Source organism: Gallinula chloropus, assembly GCF_964237585.1.
Source record: "Gallinula chloropus genome assembly, chromosome: 5".
Taxonomy (NCBI): domain Eukaryota; kingdom Metazoa; phylum Chordata; class Aves; order Gruiformes; family Rallidae; genus Gallinula; species Gallinula chloropus.
Window position 1 is genome coordinate 11099407 of NC_140090.1, and position 23386 is coordinate 11122792.

The 23386-nt window shown below is 41.3% G+C and overlaps 1 protein-coding gene across 4 annotated transcripts in view; it reads right to left on the bottom strand.

Annotated features, from left to right (window-relative positions):
- KALRN (kalirin RhoGEF kinase) overlaps positions 1 to 23386 on the bottom strand; it is a gene marked incomplete at both ends in the record, with an annotated part of 502255 nt that overhangs the window by 176571 nt on the left and 302298 nt on the right. For all 4 annotated transcript variants that reach the window (XM_084264735.1, XM_084264736.1, XM_084264734.1 and 1 more), the window contains 2 exons: positions 8259 to 8433; positions 14308 to 14477. In XM_084264735.1, coding sequence (XP_084120861.1) covers positions 8259 to 8433; positions 14308 to 14477 — 345 coding nt within the window. The remainder of the gene's footprint in view (positions 1 to 8258; positions 8434 to 14307; positions 14478 to 23386) is intronic.

The following is a 23386-nucleotide window of genomic DNA, read 5'->3' on the forward strand; positions in this document are numbered from 1 at the left end:
GAAATCAGCGGCTCCAGTGAAAGAGGAAAGGACAGTATAGGTGGCCAGGACACAAACTGATAAAAACTGCTGGATGCTCCATGTCACATTGCCATGTCTGGGAAGAGGGGATAAGAGTGCACCTGAGTGGCTCTGTCCAGTCAGACAGGTCCATTGTTAGCACAATGCCATCTCTGCCAAGGCCAGGAGCACAGCCACCAACAGAGGGGAGAAGGCATGCAAGCAGCTGTCTCTGGGTAGGGGTTGATGAAGGAGTGGTAATCATCCCATGTGCTGGGTGAGGGGAAGGAGTCAGACACAGCAAGAGGTGAAACATCACCAATTTTCTCAGGCAAAGTCTGTACAGGAAGGTTGGGTACATTGCTCTGAGTAACTGAGACAAACAGATGGCTAGAAGAGAATCTAAAGCACATGAAGGCAAAGAAGCAATAGAGAGCTGTGATAACAACCCAGGTTTCCTGAATCCCAATCTGGTGCCCTATCCCAGAGACCATGCTGCTTTGCATGTCTCATTAAGACATTTCCTCTTCTGTCTGTACAGCCAATGCCTGAAAATCCCAGCAGTTTCTGTACTTCAAACTGGACCATTTGGAAATGGTCCCAGAGTCTGAATTTGAATCCATAACTGGTTTGACCTGAGTATATGGAAAATGATTTCTTTTTCTTCAGGAAGAGGTTGCAATTAGGCAGCTCTGTTAGCTACACTTGTATATTCTTCAAGTCTAAAGAAGGAGCTTCGGTGCTTTCACAGATTGGGTCAGGCATTGACATGGACAGTGAAACCTGGACCGCATCAGACAAAAGCATCCCATCTCCCAAGTTGTGGTAAGAGCCGAGTGCACTGAGGCTTACTTGGCCATGAACGTGTTTCATTCCCTTTTGACCCAAAAGAATGACTGATTACAGTTTGCTCTGTTCATCTATTAGATTTTTGGTGGAAAGAACAGACAGTACTTCTTACTTTTATTCACTTTACTTCCCAGTGTTTGTGATTCTAAATAGACCTTAGCATCCCTCCTGTGCCCTGAAAGAGGAGAAGCCCTGCCAGAAGGGATGCCCTGAGCTCTGCTCTCTTCTGCTGTGGAAGGAGAAAGAAATCATACCAAACCAAAAGGGTCAAGAGAGCAGCAACAGTGGCAGTGCACAGGTCTGTATTAGCAAAAGCGACAGATGTATCCCCAGGTGCCCACACCGCTCCAAGGAAAGCTGCACACATGCCTTATTGCCAGCTACAGCCCGTCTGATGCCTCAGAAGGAGTCACACTCCTGCCTTGCAGGTCATACAAGGTTGGTAGCCAAGAAAGCTCCATATTACTAAAGGGAGGTCAAGTGACCCCAGAGTACAAATGAGAAATACATGACTGAAAGCTACAGATTGACAGTGAGCCTAGAAAGCACATTTCTTCATTCTTTGCCTGAAATACATTCTCCTGCAGCCATGATAATGTGGGAACTCCTGCTGGTAGTGAACTTCACCAAGTATGAAATGGGAGATCCTCATCAGAGCAGCAGAGGCAGCACAAGAGTTCACTTTGGCACGTGAGCAAATACTGGGTTTGTGCTGAGCTCCGTGCTAGTATCACAAGTCTTTAACAGATACATAGACCACGTCAGCCAGGTCTGTGTTTCATGCAGACACAGTCTGGACCACAGTCTAGACCACGTACTCTCAAAGCAGGCAGCCTCCTAAAGCAGCAACTCAATATACCCAGAGTCCCACTGCTGCAATACTGCTGTATTTGCCACTTCCTGGACTTATCCTGTTGCAACACTGGCAGATAGCATGAATAGAGAGAGGGATGCTTATCTTTAATCCTGGAGAAAGTGGAGTGGTTTAGAGAAGAGGTACACACCTGAAGAGTACTAGTAATAACAACAACAGCTGCAGTCCAGCCATCTCATGCCTACATCGCAGCCCACTTGTGAATTAGACCAAGGAGCTGACCCAAGCTGCAGCAGCTGCTGTGCAGGCAATGGTACATCTGCAATCATTTCATATCTAAATCCTAAGTATCTTTTCTTTCTTTGATGCTGCTGACATTTTTACAAAATGGTGCTACTGAGCCCTGAATGCTGCTTACTTGGCCTTAAATTCAGTGTTTGACACCTGAAGTCATTCTTGTTTAATGCCAACCAGAAAATGTTGTTTGCCAACTGAAGGAGGTGGAGAGGTGAAATGAGGAATCAAGCAAAAGAAAATACATGTTATGTGGTGAATGAATCACAAAGGAGCTGATATTTGGAAGTATGGGGTGGGGAAGGACATATGAGGAGGAGGGAGAGAAAGTTCTATCTTGGGAGCAGAAGCTACCACCACAAAGAGTGTGGGCTTGCAAGAGCAATCTCAAAAAGAGTCAAGATGCTTGGGAAGAACAAGCAAATGTAGGAGGCAGGTTGCAAGAGAAACGCTGGTGGAAGTAGGAGGATGAGCAAAGGTGAGAAGAGTGGGTAGAGCATGGGGAAGAACAGTCACAGAGCCCAGAATCAAGAAAAGGGAATATCTTCCTCATTTGAAGAGAAAGAGAAAAGGTGGGACCCATACATCCGAGATGGAAAAAGATTGAGGGTGTGTGAGATGACAGGTCAGGCATGATCCAGGAAGGAACCAATCAAGGTAATTCTGACTCCTGGATGCTGAAGCAGGGAGTGCAGCAAAGGGTTATAACAAAGTAAGGGAGACCAGATCTCTACAACACATACTAGAGACTGGGCACCAGAGATGCCAGGGGTCACAGTACTCAGTTCTGCTTCAGTGTTCAGAGCAGGCTGGAAGAGCAGAGGACTGGTTGTGACAGCATAAGTGGATCTATGATCAGACTAATACCGAAAGTATATGGCAGAAGAGAGGCAGGTTGGAAAGGGTGGATAGAACTGTCACTTCTACAGACCATCTAAGCAGAAAGTTTGCTGTTCCTCTTTCCCATCTCCGTTTGGGCTGATGCTGTGCAGTATGACAATACTGTCACCCATTTTTTTGATGACAGAGATGCCACATTCCCTTAGTGGTGATCTGGGCCACTGAAGGGTGAAAAGGCTGTCGCAGTGATGTTTCTGCTTTGGTGCTTTTGGCTCCTGAATCCCCAAAATATCAAGAGAAACACTGGAATTCAGCTCCAAGAGATAGGATGCCCAGGACAGCTTAGTGCCTGCCTTCTCATAAAGTGATGTGCAGTTTGAAAACTAGGTACATATGCAAAAAATAGCTTTTGAGTCTCAAAAGCTCACTGAGCATGTGACATTAGAGGATCCCAGCTTATGAACAAAAGAGGCTGATTTCTTTCCTACCTTTTCCTTTCTTTCAAATATATCTCAAGATCTCTGTAACCCTTAATAAAGAAGCTCACACCTGAGTGTCAGCTATAAGCCAGTGAGGAGCTATAAAATATCTTGTACCTTCACACAAGCAGCTAATTCACTTGAAAGATTTTCCTGTTATTATACACCTGTGCACTGCAGGAAACAAAACAACACACACAAGAGGAGGCGGGGGGCAGCTCTGGGAAAAGGAGAGGGAAGTTTCTTTGGAAGTAAAGAACAGCTGTGGCCAGATAGGTATTGCCCAAGATCATGCCTGTTACCAATCACAGAGCTTTCTAGCAGCCTACAGGTGAATTTGGTCATCTCTCTACAACAGACACAAAGAAAATATATGCAGAAAGGCTCTGGCTGGCAATAATTTCATTGGGGTTGCAACTCGGTGCATTTTACCATTCATTTCTTATGCCTTTACACAGCATTTCACTGTATATTAGCTTTCATTCAAACAATGGCTAATAAGCCTTTATATGAATATTTCTGAGGCAAAGGGCAAAGTACATCCTCAGTAAAATTTGTCAAGCATAACTCTGGTATAAGACTGTGCTTCATATGTATAATGTGTTCAGTGAGGTGCCAGAACTGCCTCTGTGTGCCAGCTATGGTCCCTCAGGTCTTACACCAGGTTTCCCTGCAGGGGATCAGCTCCACATCACACTGCATGAAATCCCCTGAGTTACTTGGTTGGCAGCATGCACACAGCTGAAGCCTGCATCACACAGAAAGCCCAACCATATAATCCTAATGATTCCATCTTGTCTTGAAACGTGTAACGACTCTGTAAAGGAATAAAACACATCAGGCATCAAAAACGTTTCCTAAATAAAGAATGGGTTGTCATTTTATGGTTTTAAAACCTAAGGCAGAATAGCCTCCCATGGGGATAGCCAGGCTCTCTCATGTTTCTGTTATGCCTGTTTCCAGGTGTTGCCATAGTTTGGATTTCATACTTTACTCCAAGAATCCAGAGTGTAAATATCAGTCAAAATAATGAGATTAAGGCAAGAAAGAACAGGCACCACATACTATGTGCCTGTGGGTTGGGATCCAAATTTATATCTGCCAAACCTGCCTTAACTGAAGTACAGCACAAAAGCCGCCTGCATGTCTTGGAAGTCCTTAGAAGTCCTAAATGAATGCAGCTGGTCTGTCCTGCCACAGAGAAAGGCCGGTGACTTCTCTTTACATAAAATTCTTTTCCGGATGACAAAATGCAACAACAGTTGGCTGATTTCACTGAAGTAAAAGAAAAGATCCAATGATGCCTAAATAGATGGAATTGAGTGTTGCTTGTGCAGGAATCATTAATTCTGAAATTTCTTTGGCCACTAAACTTCTGTCAAGAAGAGAAGATTATAGAAAAGCTCAATAACCAGCAATGCTACCAAGCTGATGGGTACAGGGCACGTAAAGGAAAGAGAGCTGAAGGGAAGGGCTATGTGGTCCATGGCATGGATTTCAGTGTCTCTGGAGAACAATAAAAGCAGGAATGTTTCCAAAGAACAAATGACAGTCAGACACTTTCTAAATAAAATTGGAGGCAAATCACTCAAATTGCTTTTCGTGAGTTTGAAAAATTCCTAATACTTTGTTTGCATTATTAATGAGAAAGGAGAGAGAAATTAGAAAGGGGTAAGGGGGGTGGGGACAGTAGGGAAAATTAACAGACTCACAAATGTTTGGTACCAAAACTGGATTGAAAGAGACAGCACGAGGTGTAACTATTCTCTGAGAATGAGCTCTTACGTGCAGCCTTCCCTAAAGCTGTTGGAAGCAGATGGGTTCCAACAGCTACATCGCTCTGGCTTCCACTAAAGAGATGCAAGTTTTTCCTCTCACCAGAGTTCTCGGGGAAGGGTCCTCATCATACAGGATTCCCTGGAGAACAAAAATCTGAGAATCAAGGGTGAGAACACAGACCTGAGGGGAGGGGAATGGGAAACTCAAAGCTTGACAAGACAGAAGCAGCAAAGAAGACAAAGCTGTTTGTACTGGGAGGTGGAGGGCTCGCTTTCTGCAGATGGTTTGTGCGAGTGCAGGAAGGAGAGAGATTAACGCAGCTGCACCAGGTAGAGGGGTTTTGTTAGGGAAGTGTTCAATATGGCCCAGCTCTTTGGACAGATGGAAGGGGGCTTAAACTAGACTGGAAATGGAGACATTCATTTGACAATCACACCAGTACACATTATTTCACTATTCTTAATCTATGCAGGATATAAACTATTATGGAAAATTAAAACCTAAATAGATTTCCAGTCATAGCTCAAGCTATTTGTCTACAGTACAAAAAATACTTAATTTCTTGGGTTAAATTTTTTCTCTTTTAAAGTCATCTTCTCTTAAAAGCCTGGATTAGTCAGCCATCAGAAATACTCATGTTTTTTAATTACAGGGATGAAAAAATCTTTTTGCTTCTCCACGATGTCATGAGAGGATGTTGTTAATTTTGAGGAGTTTCCTACTGACTTGGAATCTTTATTACATGGCTGAGGCAACTGACTGCAATCTCCTTCCTAAGGATCATTATTGTGTCAATTTGAGCCAATTCAGCTGTTGCTTGAAACGGCATAGCAAACGCCTGTCATTTAATATTTTATTTCAAATTGCCTTTCTTTTTATTATCCATCAAACTTTTTTTTCTTGTTTAAGCACTAAACATACTTATACATTTTAAGAGAGTGACCTGGATATATTTTTCATTATGTGTTCAGTTATAAATTGTCATAATTATCCTAAAATAAAAAAATAATTTGCAGAAAGAGGGAGCTTTCTAAATAAAATCATCTGCACATAGACTCCCTATGAAATGTGTTCTCGGATTTCCCTGTAATATTAATCTTGCAGAGGGAATTCAGATGTTCTTATGATTAAAAAATAGCAAATCTACAGTGACAACTAAGTGGTGATTTCTTTAAAATCCTTTCTAGCTAATCTGATTTTAGAATACTCTGAAGCACATTTCCAATTTTAAATATCTTAATGTATCACAGCCACTCCAAATGTGTCTGTGAATACACAGAAGTAGGATTCAGGCAGAAACAAACCAGAGGGATGCACAGAGTATTCCCATCTCTGGCAACACATATGGAGGGGACTATGATAAATCGCATCATCTTCCCGTGCCTGGGTTTCCCCATCAGTAAAGCCATCCATGGTGGTAAGAGCTTTGGAGATTTTTGATTGAAAGACTGTACACAGAGAATCTGAAAAAAATTAGTGGTTTTTTGGTGGAGGGGTTCTTTTATATATATATTTTTACACAAAACTGCATAATTCCAGGTTCAGACGTAGATCAGCAGTGAAACAGGCTGAGATCTTAAAGGACAACTCACATGGATTCACCAGACACTGCCTATAGACACTTTGGGTGTGCCAGAAGCACACAGGCATCGTCATTTTTTAGCTTCATTTTTTGAAAACAAAGATGCAAGTACAAGATATAAACGGGATGTGAATGCTGTATAGGTATGTATGTGTACCTATACAGCATTCACATCCCATTTATATCTTTAGAGCAAAACTCTCAATTATTCAACATTTGCCATACCATCTTCTATTTAAATATTCTATTTAAATATTGGAGATACTGCAGTTACTGCAGGCAGATGGAATTTGAATGCAACATTCTTAAAGCAAAGAATCTATCTGACATGGAGTACGTACATTTATATTTATACACACATACCAAGAACACTGTCTCTCAATATCAAGGAGGCTGTATAAAACTGGTAAGTAAATTGAAACTATTCTAAATTACATAAATAACAAGCCCTGTAGAACAGACTTCAGCACAATACCTAACTATATAGTCACAACAGGAAAGCTCAGATATTTCCCACTAATTTCTGTGTCTGGCATCCAATTATAGATCAAAACACCTAAACCCCTCTGTTGCCAGCCTTTTATTCCACTATAATTCATTGTGTTGTGTTTTAAAACACTTAGAAAGTATTACACAGCATTCTAAGGCTCCCATTAATTAGAGGTAGCTGCCTTGAGATTATCCAAGATTTACAAACAATGCCTTGAGGCATTGTTTCAGGACTATGTTATCATAAAACACTTAAAGGTGTCCAGAAACAGAACAAGCACCAGCCAAACACAATAGGAGGAACACACCCCAGGAGGGTCATAAGACACATGGCTTTCATGGATTTTGTGCACAAAATTTACCCATTCTTTTTGCATCATGTCCTGCCAGAATTACACCAAGTAATGGGATGGGCTGGAGTCTCTTTAAAGTTTCTGTGACCAAGAGTAGAATCACAGAACCACAGAATCGTAGGGGTTGGAAGGGACCTCAAGAGATCATCGAGTCCACCCCCCCTGCCAAAGCAGTTATTAATACCTCTGTTGTTAATGTTTTGATGAATTTTCCACCTAGTACTTTTGATTTCAAAACATAAGTACAAAACAGAATGGAGAGACCTTTTTTGCACGAGGACATAAAACTTTCCCTTCTTTTCACCCCTTTTAAAGAAATTCCCTGTGATGTTTAAAAAGCCATCTTTTAAATAGCCTTTCCTTTCATGCATAACATGTTTTTTCACTCACTGGTTAAAGTCAAGCAGGTATCTGTATACATCTGTTTGCATCTGAAAAGACAAACCTCACTAACAGGTGACAGAGAACTTTCACATCCTTGAGTGACTAGTGTCACCAAAGAGTTACAACAGGAACATCTGAGACAGCTTCTCTGCAAGGCAGACAGATTCTCAGTGTAGACAGTCAAGCAGACAAGAATCTATTTCAGTGCATTCTAGCAGTGTATCCTAAAGCATACCTTTAGCTTCAACATACCAAATTTAAAACCTGGTTGTAACTCTTCCTCACTGGGCAGCTGAGCACAATCAAATGGCTCCAGGTGTATCCTAATAGAGTTGTTTACATACAGTCCCTCTCCTACAGTTCTACCTTTCTCAGGTCACACAGCCAGCTCTTACCTCAATGGTGTACTGCTCAAAAATCCGGAGCTGAAGGAAAATGTCTAGCTTAATCTTCCTCTCATGGAAGAGCTCTTCCATCTGTACCTGGGCCTCGTCAAGCTGCTGAAGGACAGATTCGATGTGGCTGATGGAGCTATTGTGTGGAGTCTTGTTGTTGGAAACAGCAGAGTCCCTGTAGCAAGGTAAAGAGCATGGTTAAAGCTGAGCTTTAAGGCAGGCAAAAGAGCAAGAACTACACATTTGTGATTCTGCTTGCTGCTGAGAAGCAAACCCAAGCACAAAGAGCTGAGGGAAGGTGTATGCAACATTCATCTCTTCTATTCGATGAAATCCTGCCACTCCTGAGCTTGGCACAAAGTTTAAACAAGGGGATCATCCCTTCTTGTGTCCTGAGACTGTGACCTTACACACTTGGGAGGGGAGGAGAATGACACATCAATCTCAATGCCTCTCCTCAGGAGGCTGCCTGGTAATCCCCTCTAATCCCACAGAGTGACCTGCACCAGCCTACACTCACACCAAACTCTATTTAACCACCTAGATTTTCTGCATTTGCTTTATTTCTTACACACTAATTGAATCAGAATTACCAGCATTTTAGACCAAGGGGTAGGGATGCCTTGATTTCCTCTGGATTATGTAGTGCAACAATAGATAGAGAATACAGTCCAAAAATCACCTTTCCATACCCTAAGACAGACTCTGATTTGTGTTTCCACAAGGGTAAGTGAAACGAGACATGCCTGGGGCAGGTCATACACTGTTCCATCCACGTCTCCCATGCACAGAAGCAGAAAGGAGCCAGACTTTTGACTGGTGCATTTGTACCAATGGGAAGTTTGCTATACACAGAAGAAGTCTTAGCACGGACACAGGACAATCCTGACGGATTTTTTTTCTATTCATGCTCTATAATGTATTAATAGGTTCACCTACAGTCTGTTACATTTTCACCAATTTTTTTTTCAGTTTTATTATGGATAAAGAGCCTTTGTGGACATAAGGAGCTGAAATTTATCCTTGAATGTGCCAAAAAGGTCCCCTAACTTTAACAAGAACCAGAAATGAAACTGAAGCCATAATTTAATCTTGGCTTTGGTACTTCAGCCTAAACAAGATTTAGATGCAATGATTTCCTCTGTCCATCCCACTCAAAGGTGTGTCATGACAGCTGCATTATTTGGTATACTTAAACCAAACCAAATGAAAATCCTATCAAATACATGGTTGGAAAGACCTTTGGACTGGTAGCACAGCAGGATGAAGTGGGTACACCAGCAGGTCTTGCTACCAATTTTTCCTATCAATCTGTAGTTCTACCTTGGAGAAGATGGTGGTGGTGGGGATGACACAATTACAAATACAACATACTAAACTATTGGTGCACCACTAACTCCTGTGTGTGCAGCGAACTGGTTGCAATATTGGAAGACAAACAAAATGTCAGGTAATTCTGCCAGGTCACCACAGGGATGATGTCCCCCACAGGGACCATGTGTCTGGGAGCCATTGTTCTGGCCAGCTAACTTGGGCTGTTGAGTAGAGGTGCCCACAGTGTCTCCTCACAGTGGAAGAGTACTAGGGTGTTCCCCATCTTTAGGGTTTTTTTATCCCTTTTCTGGGTGGATTTTTTTTCCTCCATAAACACCTAGCAAAGCATTCATAGCTTTCTACTGAAATGAGACTTGTGCCTTGTTCCTTTCATATTATCATCATGCAGGGTTAGATCAAAACAACAGACAGTCAACTTAAATCTTAATTGAACATAATTGAGAAAAATAGTAAAAGTATAACCTTTTACAGATGCCTTAAATTGAAACCAGGCACTGTCACACAAAGTAATTTCAGGTAAGTTTAAAAAACACCTTTGAGGTTCTAAAGCAACAAAATTCTGTTTTCACTATATTTCTTGAAGGAACAGAACAAGCATTTGCCTGAATATCTGGAGCTTAAAAGTAAAACTGAAAATGCAGAATACTATTCCTGCATAGCACTTTGCTTTTCAGTTGTGTTTCACCTTTTTCCTCAGATACTTTATGCCTGATACACTGAACTTCAGAAGCAAGCACTAGCAACTTCCCTTGCTTATAAGAGAATATTACACCAATATTACTCTTTCCAAGTGACATGGGTTCTGTCTCACCCTTGCCAGTTTTGTGTTTAACCTTCTTGGTTACTCCAAGGTCTCTTTTTGACTCCTCAGTAGAGCCGTACAGAGGATTAATGAAAACAACAAGGTGATATTTTGAAACTACAGCTTAATCTGAGACTACATTCAATCAAGTTCTGTTTCCTTCAGTCAGCACCTGTCTTGTATAAAAGGAGATGAAATATGTCTTCATTCAAATGCAGGATTATTACTATTCATATATTATCTAAATGAGTCAATGAATTATTCAAGACTGGTGTTGAATAATCTCTCAGGGGATCGAAAGACACACTTGTTTTTAGAAATTCTTTTTCATTAAAGATTTCACTCTTCAAATCAAACCAAACTTGCATTTCAGTGACTGACGCAATACAAAAATTTAAGTGTAATAATCTGATGTTTATTCACAGTCTCCTCAGATAAGGCCTTGACAGTTCCTATACAGTCTGTTTTGAGAAAGATCTCTTTCCAGAAGAAGAAATTTCTGAGATTGGAAGCTTCTGCAACAAGATTTCTTGCTCTACCTGGTGTCAAGAAATTCTGGGAAAGAAGCTGTGAAAGATCCTTACTAGTCTCTGAAAGGTTACAAATCAGAATTATAAAATGCAGAGAAATTATTGGGAAAAATGTAGAAAATAAACTTAGAGGAGCATAAAATTTGGCTTGGCAAATTGCTTTTGAGTTTGTTCAGGATGAAAACTGTGCTCCTGAAAAGATTTTCAGTGCTTTAACCAAGAGAAAGCTTAGAAATACATGCGTATTATCAAAAGCTCATATGCTGAACTACTGGTAAGTCAAGATACATAGGTCTCCACTGTCTATTTTTGCCCCTAACATTCCTGTTCTTTCACATCTCACTGGGGCAAGACATCATTTTGCCTTTCACAGATGTACAGAAATATTGCCCCCAGCAGCACTCCTAGAAATGCAGTTCAAAAGATTTGCTTTGAGTTGGCTGCTGAGAACAACGATCACCTCAGTAAAACTTTGATAAGGAAGAGTAAAAAAAAGTGTTTCACTGCTAACCATGGCACGTACAGGGGTGCTAGGCAGGCCTGATTTATTCCTGATAGGTACAGTCTCCCGATGCAGTCACTGAAGGCCCCAAACACCTGTGAAGACCAGTCCCAGGCATTGCCTTTAACTCATACAGGCAGCTGAGCTTTCCCTAAACTGTCTGGAGGAGACACAGGGTGCCATTACACAAATGATCTCCTCTAAACCAGTATCTGTTCTTTCAGAGATAAGGACAAGAAACATGAAGTTTTTCAAAGCCCCATTAATTTTATTGGGTTTACCCTGCGCTATGACACGCTTGATAAGAGCCGTGTACTCCATTCCATTCTCTTCAGTGTTGTAGCTTTACAATCTTCAGCTATTCTTCATGGAGGCACAAGGTGATGGATCCACACCGTGAAATGCACTGCTGTGCTAAGGAAAGATTGCAGGAACTCTAGTTTTTCCTCCTTTCCTTTATCTGTATATTCTTTACTTTTGCCAGCAGCCACAGAAGTTCTTAGAGTGGCTACACACAGAGTTGCCTTTATGTTTTTCTTACACAGTTCTGCTTCACTTTTTGAAAGAGTCCAGGATCATACTGCAGGCTTTGCAGTTAGTCACAGTGCTCCAAACCAACACTTGAATCAGAGATTCCCTTGACAGTTTGGCTCTGTAAATCTTTGTGTGTTAAGGGCTTCTGCCCTTCAGATAACTTTTCTCTCTGACTTGGTCTTAACCTTATCAGAAGTGGGGGATCACTTTGCACCACCACGTTCACCCTGTTTCACCTTGCTCACTGCCCAGAAGCCAGACCCCAAACCCAACATTTCTTTGTTAAATACAGCCGTCACAAAACCTCTGTTGGCATTTCACCACAGCATGAAATCAATTGCAGAAGAAATCTCAAGGCTGAGGCTACCCTTATTTTTCAAAGACTGAAACAAAGAACAGTCTAAGTTTACATTAAAAGTCCCACACGCCATATCCCAGTTCACCTCTTCCCCTGCATGACCTCGCAGCCACCACACCAGCCTTTCTCCAATAACTGCTATTCATACTGATGCTTCACTGACTTCTCAGCTCCAAATACTGCCCAGGTCACTGTCCAATCCCTCATGTTGCTTTCCTAGTTACTCAGGTACAGGCAAAAAGCCTTTAGGCCAATCCCACAGCCAGCACCAGGACTCCTCACACTCCACCTGATGAGCTTATACAGGGACCTTTTCAGGCTCTTCTCCATTGGTGTTCATGCTGAAATGATGTTATGCCACTAGGTGGGATGAACAACAAAAAAACCTTTAGTCCAGAATTTCCCTAGAAGTGTCTTAAACTTTGCAAAAACTTGCTGTGCATGAAGGCAAATTACTATGGAGACCTTTGACTGTCTGTTATGGCTGGCCATACATATGTTCTTTTCTAAAGCCCCCTCTGTCTGGCAGATCACTTACCAAGCACAGCATGTTTCCTTCCTACTTATCTCATCAGCAAAGACGAGTGCATGGATAGATGGATGGAGCCTAGCTATGTCTAGTCCTGAGCCTTCATTTCCAGCTCTGATCTTGACAACCAATGCCACAGCTTGTGTCCCTTCTCTTCACTCTGAGCTGCAGGGAAGCCGCATACAGCAAGACTGGGAATCAACACCATGGGCTCTCCTCTGTGGCTGCCTAGGGCTGAATGACAACTGAAACCTAGAGAAGCCCCTGGAAATATCTTTTTCTTTTTTTCTTTCCCTTGACCTAGGGGACAAGACTCTGCATGCAGGGTGATAGGAAAAGTAGAGAGGAAAGCTCATCACGTGGCTGTAGTAGAAGACTCAGAGACTCCAGGAAGGCTCCCAAGTTTCACTACCCACTGCACACCAGAGCACCTTAGATTATTCCTGTTGTGGTTTATGGTTTTCTGCACTCCTCGTGTGAGAACTGAAGGCATCAGATTGGGAAAGCTCAGATTGGGAAGGCTCAGACTGAGGATGATGGCATGACTCTCTGGGACAGTCTCTGGTGAAATGCGTAAGACCAGGCAGATTCTGTATACAAATTATATGTGTATACAGAACATACATGCTGTGGGCATGTAGATGAGGGTAATCTGTAACTCTACAAAGATCTAAAGAATAAGTGATATATATGAACTTGGGCTTGAGCTCAGGAACATCACTAACTGACAGAAAAACTCCACTGCTATCAACCAAGTTAATGCTACAGAAAACATCTCTAAATAAGAAGAAATGAGAGAGATCTCACAACTACAAGTTTTGTGTAAGTTTACACTGCAACATTTGTTCTATTACACTCACAGACAGAGAAAGCAAAAAACCCCTAACTTCTTGAACCCAGTCTTTTCATGTGTTTTAAATGATATTTAAATTAGGTAAAATGAGCTGGTTTAATTCATAATGGGGGTAGGACTGGCAGTATAAGACCCTCGTTGACAGTACGAAACAACTTCACACAAAGATAAATAGAAGGGTGCTGCATGCAAAATGAAAGAGTGAAGATTATTAGACACATGTATATTTTATTAAGAGGAATACCCTTCTACATCAGGAGTAACAATATAAATCATGAGGCCTCAGCTCCCAAAGATTTAACAATCTTCCATAAATACTAACTAAAAATATTCACCTGAAACACATTTGTTTCAATTCACTGTGCCTATAAATAATCTCTCTGTCAAACAGGAACCCATGCTGATACACAGACTACTACAGTCAGTCCACACAAATCACTCCTTGCAATTTCAATAAAATACTCAGAGAATTTGAAGAATCACAAATAAGCAAAGAATTAATAAACTCTCCCAATTAATCCTAATTTATAGTTCCCCTATTAATGCACACCTAAACCACAGCATACATAGGATTTCTCAACACCTGTCCTCCAGGTGGATGCTTACCTGAGCTGTTGGATTAGATCTTCCCCTTCTTTAATAACATTGAGGGTAGCATCCAAGGTGGCTGTTTGTTGCTGCTGAAATTGCTTGATAAGCTCCTGAACCGCATCCACAGAGTCAGCACAGACATCCTCTAAGAGCTCCTTCTGCAGATCTTCCATCCATGTCCACAGCTGGGAAGGAGGGGAGGGAAATATAAATCAGAGAGGGATTGAGATTTAACCCTTTTGCTCTCTAATTCCACATGAGTAAGCATTAACTAGGGCTGCATGTTTCACATAAAAAGTTTCTAAAAACAAAAAGATACACTGATTATTGATTCTGGTTAATGCAATTCCACTTTAAGCAACAAAGTAAAATAAATACAATATCAGTTGATTTTTTTCCCCCCATAATTAATTTGCATTTCAGTTTATTATATGACAATAACAGATTATATTATTCTGATTAACTCTTTACCCAAGTAACAAATTACAGTGCCCTACAGCCGTGACAGCCTGACCCTTTCAGGAGCTGTGCGCTATCAGCTGCAATTAATTTCATGTGCAGCTGAAGCCTGTTGCAGAACAGACCTAAAATCTTTGGTATGTATGTATGGTACTGGCTGGAGTCTAGCTGTGCCTGCTCAGCTGCGTCTTCGCAGGCAGAAGGTTTTGTGGAGGGTTTGATGTTTTTTCTTTACTTTGGGTTTTTTGTGGGTATCTGCCATTTACCCCCCTCCACAAAATACACCTCAGACCCTGCCTTTTAACTCTGGGAAAATGCAAACACTGGAGACAGCAATATCACCAATCAATCCTGTGCAGATCCTTTAATATGAAATAGTCTTGACTACCAATTTCAAAGCAACAGTAACAACAAATCATTTGAGTAAGTGATTAGATGAGAATTTCCAGCCAGCTGTTCATCAGAGATCTGGACAGTGGCAGGGAAGCCTCAGCAGCCTCTCGTTGGCTGTAAAGGCTTAAAGCAAACGGAGGTTTCCCCTTTAAGCTTGCTTGAAAAGTGACTGTAAAATCGCACCAACTGAGCTGGAAATCTGCCAGCAAATCCTAATGACTCCACCAGAGAGACTATTTTCTGTGCCATGCCTGCCCCATTAACCCAAATTCTGCTGGTATATTCCGCAAGGTAGCAGAGAAGTACAGGAGGAGGAAAAAACACGCCGCATCGGGCAGTGTCAAAGGAGGTAGTGCTAGCAGCAGCAGGGCTGCACTTCTGCCTGCTGTTCCAGGGAGCTGCAAAGCAGTTTGTCTCAAAGGGAGCTAGAGGTACACATGAAGCAGACGACAGACGTTGTGTAGGGGTGGCAAAGGAGCTGGGAAAAATGTTTCTGTTCAGAACGAGGCGCACTGGATCCCCATCCTACGTGATTCCTTCAGAGATTGAGAATTCTGCGTGTCCGCGTAAAATGAGAGGAGAGGGACGTGTTGTAAGTGCCAGCTGGCAAGGCTTCCCACCATTAGGGTCTAAACCTAAGGCCAGTCATTCAAAGTTACACTGTGGGTACAGCACTGAATTGACAGGTATCACCCTGATCTAAACCAAAGCAATAAAAGTCAGAACCAGTCCAATCACTGCCCATATCAGAAAAGGGAGAGTTTTGCTCCCTGTGCTCTGTCTTCACCTCAGCTACCAACTCTTTGCTTGACTCACTGTAAGCCACTCACGAAAACAAGGTTTTAAACATATGTTTAATTTGAAGGTTTTGCAGTTAGATTGTCAGTCAGCTATGAGTATTTTGGGTAAACGCCTCTGTTTACTCATACATAGCGTACTGACCCTTCTACCGGCCTGAAGGGGAAGGTCTTTGCTTAAGGTTATTTACATATTTTCATGTTCTCAGGAGGAAGGCATAATATAAAAACGGAAGTATTAACAAAAGAAAAAATACAATTAAGTAGGCAGGCTTGTGAAACAAATAAAAGAATGAAAACATGTTTAAAGAAACAAATAAGAGAGCTTTTTCATTTGTGGCCTAAAGGCCAAGTGTTGAACTTTGGGAAGCCACCATGAAGGAAAACGCATTAATGCCTTTATATATGAATTACATTGAGAATCTTCCTGATTTTGATCTGGTCCCTGCACCCTCTCCAACTGTAGGGACAGCTGGACTCAGCCAAGGACCAGGTCGTTCCAGAATATTACTTTCTCTGCTTATCAGATCTTCAAGTAACAGAGCACTTGGTAAATACAGAAGAGAAAAATGGCCATGCCTATAAAACATCTTTCTGTTTTGAGATGGGAAGTCCAGTAGATTTTTAATTTTTTTGTCATATTTCCTTTTCCTACTTAAGATAACAAAAAGACCCTCAAGGAATTTCCTTTATAAAAGTGAAAGCGAAATCAAGAACTTGCTTCATTGTTAGGAATCTGCTGTTTTCTTGAAATTATCAAGGGCTGAAGAGAAGGTTTTCTATCCCCTACTGAAACTTCATTGGACAACCCTGTTTTCAAAAGTATCTCCAGAACCCAACTTTCAGCAGCAGCCAAAAGGACCTGGATATTTAAATCACTTTACAAGTATGCTTCTAAATCAAAGCAGTTTTGAAATACTTAACCATAAACTGTCCTGTGCTCACCTGGAACAGAAACACTCATTAATTTCAGCGAGTACTCAAATATATTAACTCATATTAGCTTCAGATGTTTCCACTAATGACCTCTGATTGTAAGGATTTGCATAATAAAATCTACCAGAATGTAGGTCATCCTTGACTCAGAGGCCTTTAATCCTTTATATTCCACCAATCCCTGGGAAATCCTAATACAAAGAATCAGTCAATATTAATAAGATTAGGAAGATCTTTCAGCTACAATTTACAATAGGAACCTGCCTCACAAACCTCCTGTGTTATGTGCTACAACTAACAGCACCCAAAATCACTACCAGGCCTCACTAACTTCATGTCTCTGCCACAGCAGTCAGGAGAGCTGATAATAATGAAGTAAAAATCACATCCTATTTGTTTCAGTTTAGGAAAATCAGTCCCTAATAGGGCTTGAAGTCTAATTCCAACGCAACTCAACTGATATTTAAAACCCCTGACTATTAAACCCCCCAAATCACCAGACACCTGCATTCCCTAATTCACACTGTGACCTACTCCTAAACTGCCAGCTTGCTTAGACTGAGGGAACTCTTCCAATTTTTCATGGAAATACGACTTATTACACAGGACAACTTTTACCTTGTATTTGAAGAAACTGACTTTCTTCTTTTATTCCTAGAGCAGGCGAAATTTGAGAGCATCTGTTCCCCTCACACACCTACTTCAAACTACTGCTAATGCATCACTCCACCCTGTGTGGCCAGCGTATGTAGATGCAGGCAGACATTTGAAATACTAACACAATGTTTCCACATCCAGTTGGGATGACATTTATTAAGCTTGCCAGTGATGCACTTCCAGAGAGATAATCTCTGCACTGTACTTCTTAACATATACTAAACCAAAGATACAGAATCCTGGAAAACAATGAAGAAATAACACAGAAATAACTGTTGTACTTCTTTCACATTGACCCATGCTTTGGTATGATTAATTTGATATGAAATACTAATATATTAGTGGTAAAATCTGAATTAAATCCATCAGAGAGATCCAGCCACAAATCTGACTCATACAAACTACGCTTAAAAATGTTATAGTTGTCAGCTATGCAGAAGTCTAAGGCAAACACCAGCCCAATATTGTCTATGCTGAAGGTCCATAGAGACTCCAGAATTGAGGTTTTTATTTATCAAGGTAACCATGGCTTTAAACAAGAAAAACAAATCTCTTCTGATTACTAGACCAGTGGAAAAGAAGAATGACCCCTCTCCCCCCTCTTTCGGGGGAGCATCTGGCATGTCTCATGCATTGTAACAACTTCTGCATCTCTCTTGGATATAAAACACAGGCAGTTTCCCTCCATCCATGAGACAATACAGCTCTCTATTCCCAGCTATTTTGTCTGATGCAATACCCTTCATTTTACTCGAGGACTTAATGAGACCACTTACTGGAGGTTTGAAGGACATCTGTGGCTGTTACCTAGAAATTAATGCTTCTGACTTAGAGCAAGGGACCACTTTAAACAAAATCTAAAACCTAAAGAGATTGCTAAGAAAATCTTGACTGTGTGTTTGGAATAACTATTACACATCCAGTATATATACAAGCTGCTATTTGAAAATGCCAAAGATGAGTTTTAATCCCCACATAGCCAGTCTAAAAGCACTGAGTCATGTGATCAATGAAAAGCAAACTTTAGTCACTTCAATCCACGAGCATTACCATTGTACAACACTTACTAGTCATTCAGAACAAGGAAGTTAATGGAAACAAGCAAATTTCCAGGGTATATATCCTACTTCTTTACTATGTCAGAGAAGGGGCATGTGTGGCAGAGCAGGGCCCAAAAGAATGCTTGTGCCAACTTTGTAAAGTGAACATCCATCACAGCAATGAAGGCTAAAACAGAATGCAGAAGAATTCAGTGAAATATGGGGACCCTCTATTCCCAGCTGATGTGTACTGCTTCCACTTCCTATCTTGTAACATAAATGTGTGGAGAACTAAAAGGAGATTGAGAAAAAACACCACCACCACAAACAGAATTGCTCCAAAGGGAGATGTCAATCAACCCTATTTTCCTCTGCTACTATGCCAGGGTTATACAAATCTGTCTTGAGCAGTAACATCTACCTTTTTCATAATATGCATTAGGAAGTCACATAGATCCCACATTCAGGTTAATTCATGGCAGGACTTCAGCCTTTGCTTATGTTTAAACACCTGTTCAAGAGCTGTCCTAAATCTGGCTTCACTGTGCATCCTTTAGGAAATTCCCTTTTGTACCTTTATTTCCCCATACCAACATGGTGGAGATAATAAAACTTCTTAGCACAATTAACTATCATCAGCTGATGTGTATCCAGACTTAGAATGCATCTGGTGCTGTTTCAGGTAAAAGAACTGAAGGTTGTTATAAAGTGGAAGCATATTTCAATGAGATTTTCCAAAGTCACATTCAAGGTCTTAAGGAAATGTCACCAGAAACATAGAAAACAATGTATGTAATGATGAGCTGTAATGTGACCACATGCCACCAGCAAAGTGTCACACAATGACAGCATACCTAATAAATGTGACAAGATGGGATATGACCAGACACTAATATGAAATGCCACGATATGTGACTTCTACTGTAAGGTATAGCTGATGAGACACCCTGCTGCAAGAAGTAATGTTGTCAGAATCCACCAAACCAGCTGGGAAGAAACAAGGAGTGGAAAGAAAGGGAACATTCTGTGAAAAAACCCATCTGATCTCCTCCTAACCTCCTTCTTGCGTTTTCTCTTTTCCTAGCCAATTTCTTGACATTCATCCTGGGTTGGGCTGCATCTGGTGCTTCTGTATGCTGACACTTTTTAATTAGTAACCTTGCCTATGGCAAAAGGATTTGCGATGCCTAAACATCTGATGCATTTTCCAAGTCCTGCATGGACCAGATTGATAGAGCACAAAATAATCTCCTCCCAAGGGAAACGTGATTTGAGTAGCTATGCTTACATCAGGGAGCGTGTAGATCCCCAGCCCAAGGTCATGTAAATGTAATTCAGGTGCTGTTCACTCTAGGAGAGAAAGTTGGCTTATAACTGAAGAATCAGATGTACATGTTCTGTGCTGCTTCTGCTACCACTATGAATTGCAAAAACATGTTTCTCTTCTAGTATAATTTCAATATAAGTTACTTGTAATTATCAATCTGGATGTAATTAACTGCAGTAATTGTACTAAGCAAATCAAATTCGGCACTTGATCATACTGATAACTTGGAGAAGTTCTTTCTATATCAAAATCTGAGATTTCCTCAGATTTACACCAGTGTGATGCAGCACAATTTGATGCAGTTTTCCATAGTTGTAAGATGTACACTACAAATTCAGCAATTTACTTAAATAAATGCAGGTACCATTACATTTTCCTTTAAATTGTCACTGGTTCCAAATGCTTCATTACTCTTCACATGGGAGTTGCACTACCTCCTCCCCCTGTGCTTCTTCCAGTGACCAACCATACCCCTTTTGGTTGTACCCTGATCTGCTGCTCTGAGCCTTTTGTGCATCTTTGTGCACCCTAGGAATCTCAGAAATGAATAGTTTGCAACAATCCTGAATCATTCTGAAACTTGCTAGGGATTAAAGAAACCGTGGGACCTTTCTCTAACCAGTCTTATTGGATCCATAACTTGAACCACTGCAGTGCTACTAACCATTTTAAACTAGTTGTGGAGACTCCGTTGCATGCCTGTGCTTAAGGCACAACAGAATGTGCCTTCTGAGTAATGAGTGATTTACAGGAGTGTCCCTGTATGGCTTTGATGAAGATTTATGCACAAGTTATCATAAGCACTGGCTGCCCACTCGCTCTGTTGCCTTTGTACACAGCAGTAAAAGCTGCAAGCTCACACAGTGGAACTGTGAGAAGCTCATCTTCCTCAGCTTCAGGAAATTGGCAAAAAGGGCTCTCATATGATTAATAAAAGGGCACTTTATGAAAGCCAGCTCATCCTATTTAAAGGTGTTCATAGAACACCCTTCTAGCTGCAGCATGGACCACTGTTACTGGGAGCTCGAGGCATACAGGTTGGAGACCCATCTCCATAATACACAAAGCATGTGCAAGGGCCCTCAAAAGCCAGTCACCATAATAGAGTGAAGCCAAAACAGTCAGTCAAAATTCTGGTGAATGGCCTGAAAAATGCAAATAGCAAAGTGTGAAGTTAAATGCATTCTACAGGAATGCTTTGGCTAGCACATGGCAGAATGATGGAGAGTACTTCTCCGTGCACCTGCCTTTGCTCTGCTGTAGGTTTGACTTCCTGAGATTTGGTCTTTATGGCTGCATTTACAAACATTTCATTCTTCTTACCTTGATTCTGTCTCACAATTTTTTACCCTCACAGATGGCAGAATTCTATTCACTAGCAGTCTGGCTGTGCTTCAAACTCCCCTGCTCAAGAGCGGGATGTGCTGCCAGAATACCACAGCTCTCTCTGTTCCCAGCTTCTTAATCCTTCATGAAAAGCCCTTGCTTATAGACAACAAATGGACAGGAAAGAGGGGCACCCCACACCACTCCAGCTGCCCTGGTTCCTCAGTCCCAGATCTTTGGTAGCTTTACAGATAAGATTTAACTCCATAAAGGAACCATCAGAGTGAATGACTGCTGGATTTTTGCATTTTGGTCAAAGCCAGAGTCTATGCTCTGGAGTTGGAGAGAGGTTGACTCTTATTTTGCCGCTCATAGTAATTGATTGCTGATAACCCAGAGTGAACTTTTGCATAGCTCACACAAAAATAACACTTGTTATACCAGCAGGGCTCTCTCCAGAGCCCCAATTATCAGAACAGTAGCATTAAGCTGGCAATGTATTGTCTTCTCCAAGGAATCTGACATCCAGGCAAAAGGCTGCACACACATTACCTGTATGTGCAGTTCTTGCAGTTCACTTTTCCCATGTCCTCTGCTCTCTGCCTGCAAATCTACTTCTGATGGGAATATCAGAATGTTTATGAACTGAGTTCTTATTTAAAAACAATAAAAATTCACCTTTTATTGGATCCCTTATAAAAGCATCTGTTTTTTTTACCCCCTTGTCTTGAGATTTCTCTGCTTGTAATTCTCCCCCATCAGCTCTCAGCAAATACAACAGTCATACCTGTAAGAGGTGTATGTTTATGGTTTGATGCTTCACAGCCCTGCGGTGAGAAGAGGGGTAGGTATTGTCCAGGTTTCATTTTGTATATATCTCAGCTGTTCATTTTATCCCACTGAAGGAATAAAATTTCTAGCTTTTGAATAAGGCACATGGTGCTTCATTCTAACCCTGAAAAGCACCAGGATGTGAAATGGCCAGTCAGTGAATATTTTCTATGCAGAGAGACAGTTTGGCTCATTTTAGTGTTTTATGCTTTCATTGGGTTTTAGATCTGGCCATAATATGAAAAAAGGAACAAAAGCATTTTCCAGGACAGGAATAATGTGCAAGTGGGTAAGACAAATTCTGTGGTAGACATTTTCAGAGACCAGGACTTCGGGAAGTTGCCAGCAAATGGAACTGCCAAACTGATTATTCCCTTCATCACAAGTCTCTGAAATGTCAATATTAACAGTTAAAGTCAAACAACAAAATATTAAGTTCAGCAACATTAACTTTGAATCCTGGGTCAATTTTCAGTGAGTAACAGGATTATACAATATTCCCCAGAACTACTGTCTTGTTTGCTCCATGATTAACTTTGATTCGTTCTGTCAACTCTTCTGACGAGAGTCAACAGCAGCAGACCTTGGCTTCACGGGCTTTTTGCTCCCTGCTTCCCAGTGACTCTGCCACAATGTGAGGGCCAAACCCTGTCAAAATTAGTGATCTGCACTGAAATAATCTAATCACAACATTCAACCAGAGCAGAAAGAATTTAATTTCACAGGCCTTGGTTATCAAGTAAACGACGTTAACAGGCCCTGCAATAAAACACTGTTACTGTTCCTAACTGATGGGTAACTCCCATTACTCACTCGAGTAACCCCGCTGATAGCTATGGGGTGACCAAGGTGACCTGCTGGACAAGAATAATTAAGGTGCATGTATAGGAAGCTGCCTGACAATTGTCCAGGACTTTGCTCTCACTTTCTCATAACCTCATCAGACGACCTCTTTCAGAGTGAAAGCTTCCACACCAGGTATCTGCATAAAGCTGAACTTGATGAATTTTAAGGTCCAGAATGAGAAGAAGGGGGAAAACTACTTACTTTCCCTGTGTTAGGAAAAGAGTCTTATTTCTGCTCACATGAGATGCTCCAGACCTTCCACGTTTTAAAGCAAGGGTTTGAAATTTTGCAGGGTTTAGCCTTGATGTCAAGAATATACATTATGTCATCCCTGTGAATATTTGCCCAAATTTGGTCACTCTGAAGACCTCTGCCAAGTTTCAGTTTGCACGTGTTCAGTAAGAACCTGTTAAGAGTTTGGCAGTTATTTTTTCTCAACATCAATTACTTCCTGAGCACACTTATCCCCCCTTTCTGTGGGC